The sequence below is a fragment of the Spermophilus citellus genome (assembly GCF_964194105.1).
Source record: "Spermophilus citellus genome assembly, chromosome: 14".
Classification (NCBI taxonomy): Eukaryota; Metazoa; Chordata; class Mammalia; order Rodentia; family Sciuridae; genus Spermophilus; species Spermophilus citellus.
The window spans coordinates 29,552,104-29,554,912 of record NC_138194.1 but is presented as its reverse complement, the minus strand read 5'-3'; the positions used below and the strand labels follow the sequence as shown (position 1 = coordinate 29,554,912).

Genomic DNA, 2,809 nt, shown 5'->3' with positions numbered 1-2,809 from the left:
TAAGTCGTCCAGTGTATAAGAATATTTAGTAATTATGTGATGCCAAGGAGGAGCTAAAAGATTGATCTATAACACTGCAGATCAATGGGGCCAGAGTAGTTGTGTCTTACAGGAGACATTTGACAATGTCTAGAGACATGTTTGATTCTCACAACTGGAAGGAAGGGTTATCTAGTGGTAGCTAGTGGGTAAGATCCAGAGATGTTGCTAAACATCCTAAATACACAGGACAGCCCCCCACAAATAAGGAACTATCTGTCCCAGAATGTCAATTGGGTTGAGATTGAGAAACCCTAATCTACCAGCATGTACCTTATGGTATTGTTCATAAAAAGAAAAACGTAAAAATGTTTGTAAATAGAAGACTGGTTCAACAAATGAAAGAATCATCTATATAATTCATGATGACACTGTCATGAAAAGAGATATTGCTCTAGGTATATTTATTCTGATAAAACATTATGTGACTTGAACTGTACATAGGGCAGGGGCCCATTTTTTAAAAAAAAAAATACATATCTGCAGATGTAAACAGTGGTTATCTCAGAATGATGGAGAGAGAGGTCAGTTCGGTGGGTCTGAATAAATACTTCCTTTCGCTGGGAGTTTCACCTGTAAAGTGATACGAGTTTATCTCCTCTTCCTTCTGTCCTGTATCTCAGCCCATCTCAGCCAGGGCTTGGTGTCTCAGGTCTGTAACCCTGGCCACTTGGGAGTCGAGGCAGGAGGATCCCAAATTCAAGGCCAGCCTGGGAAACTTAGTGAGGTCCCTGCCTCAAGATAAAAACTTCAAAAGGGGTTGGGGCTGCAACCAAGTGGCAGAGAGCCCCTGGGTTCCCTCCCCATAGCACCCCCCCCCCCGCCCAAAGTAACATATCTAACTCGTCAGGCTCATTTTTCTAAACGCCGCGTCAGTTACTAACTTAGAAAAGTTACTAGTTCACACAACAGTGAGTTGGTTGGCTTTGTATCAGAAACAAAAATTTGCACTGCAGAAACCGCAGGGGTCGTTTGCACTTTTACCCGACGGCGAGGGAGAACGCCCCAGAGGTAGTTTCTCAGGTTTCAGGGTCGCCTGTCATTTCTGCCAGGTGGCCAGAGGACGTGCGTCGATACGTGAGCCCGGACCCAACCTCGAGGGGCTTTGGCTCCTCCTGGACAGCAGGGGGCGTCCGCAGGCGCACTTTTCCCGCCAGCTCTACGGGTTCTCTAGCCCAGCCTCACGCGGTCTCCTTTTCAGCGCGCGGAGCTATTCCGCTTCCGGGGCTTGAGAAACCCGGATGCAGGTGGTCTATAAAATCGCCACCCGAGCCTCATGCCTTTCTTTTAGCGAGCGACGCGGTTGTTGGTGAGGAGGAGCAGTCGTCTGCCCGCTTCTGCTCCTGACTCACCGCTGTTCACTCTTGCCGAGGAACAAGTCGGTCAGGAAGCTGCGCCGCAGCCATGGTGAGCCGAGGAACCATGAAGCGCGGCTTTGGGCGCCAGTGGAACTCAGCCCTGGGCCGGTGGAATGCTGGAGTGGTTGCCGGGTTCTAAGAGGCAGCGAAAGCCTGGTCTCACTTGGCCGGCATAGGGCTTCTGCTGTGGTGTGGGATCCGGGGATGTTACTGGTGAAACAATGGAGAAAATCTGAGGTTTGAGTGTTTTTTTTTTTTTCTTTGCTTATTCGTTCGTTTTTTATCTTGTATGTGTGATAACAGGCATTTAAAGACACCGGAAAGACACCCGTGGAACCAGAGGTGGCGATTCATCGAATCAGAATTACCCTTACCAGCCGCAACGTGAAGTCGCTCGAGAAAGGTGGGTTGAATCGTTTGGGAGCGAGGCATTTGGAGGAAAAGCAATGTATTTGGTTTACTGTTCGACATTCTTTGCTTTTCGTACCTTAAACCGTTGGCGATGAGGAGATACCTACCGTGTTGAATTATGGTGATAGTTTTTATACGCTATTCTGAGCCAACTTAGATTGAAGTTTCTTAAAGGGGTTTTAATTGATTTAATGAACTGAGAGGTGCATGTATTTCCTTGTAGTGTGTGCCGACTTGATCAGAGGCGCAAAGGAAAAGAATCTCAAAGTGAAAGGACCTGTTCGCATGCCTACGAAGGTAAAATAAATAACAGGAAGTAGTTGTCTATGGGTCCACAGATTCAAATAAAAACTGGTGGAATTAGGTTTGTAGCGTCTAGTGTTTGAAGTGACAGTCTTGGGGTACAGTCCAGTCCTTATTGACACAGACTGTAAGGGCGGGGTAAAAATAGTTGTATTTTTAAATAGTGGTATCTATGCTCAGGGATATGCAAAAAACACTTGGTTTTGTCTTTTGTTGCAGACTTTGAGGATCACTACAAGAAAAACACCTTGTGGTGAAGGTTCCAAGACATGGGATCGGTTCCAGATGAGAATACACAAGCGACTCATTGACTTGCACAGCCCTTCTGAGATTGTTAAACAGATTACTTCCATCAGTATTGAACCAGGAGTGGAAGTCGAAGTCACCATTGCAGATGCCTAAGTCAACTGTTTTAATAAATTGATTTTCAGTTGCTAAATTCTGTTGGCTTTTGTTATTAATTTTACCTTGCTTTTCAGGTATCAAAACCATTTCCTAGAAACCACCAAACCTTATTTAAATCTGAAAACTGAATTCCCCTAATTCTAGTGTATGAAACTGCATTGATTGTGCAGTTCTATGTAACATGGTGGCTCATAACTTTGGTTATGTTGGAAATTTTATGCACAGCATTAATCCCTATTCTGATTTATTGTATGGGGTGCTTTAATCTGGGAAAAAGCTTTAGGGGGATTCTA

The 2,809-nt window shown here is 45.1% G+C and overlaps 1 protein-coding gene across 1 annotated transcript; it reads left to right on the top strand.

The window, feature by feature from the left end:
- Nucleotides 1-1,257: 1,257 nt before the first annotated feature.
- On the top strand, nt 1,258-2,534 carry RPS20 (ribosomal protein S20). Its single transcript, XM_081266664.1, has 4 exons — nt 1,258-1,446; nt 1,701-1,800; nt 2,032-2,105; nt 2,331-2,534. Exons 1-4 carry the CDS (start codon nt 1,444-1,446, stop codon nt 2,511-2,513), a joined length of 360 nt encoding a protein of 119 aa, XP_081122790.1. The 5' UTR covers nt 1,258-1,443; the 3' UTR covers nt 2,514-2,534.
- The last annotated feature ends 275 nt before the right edge of the window (nt 2,535-2,809 follow it).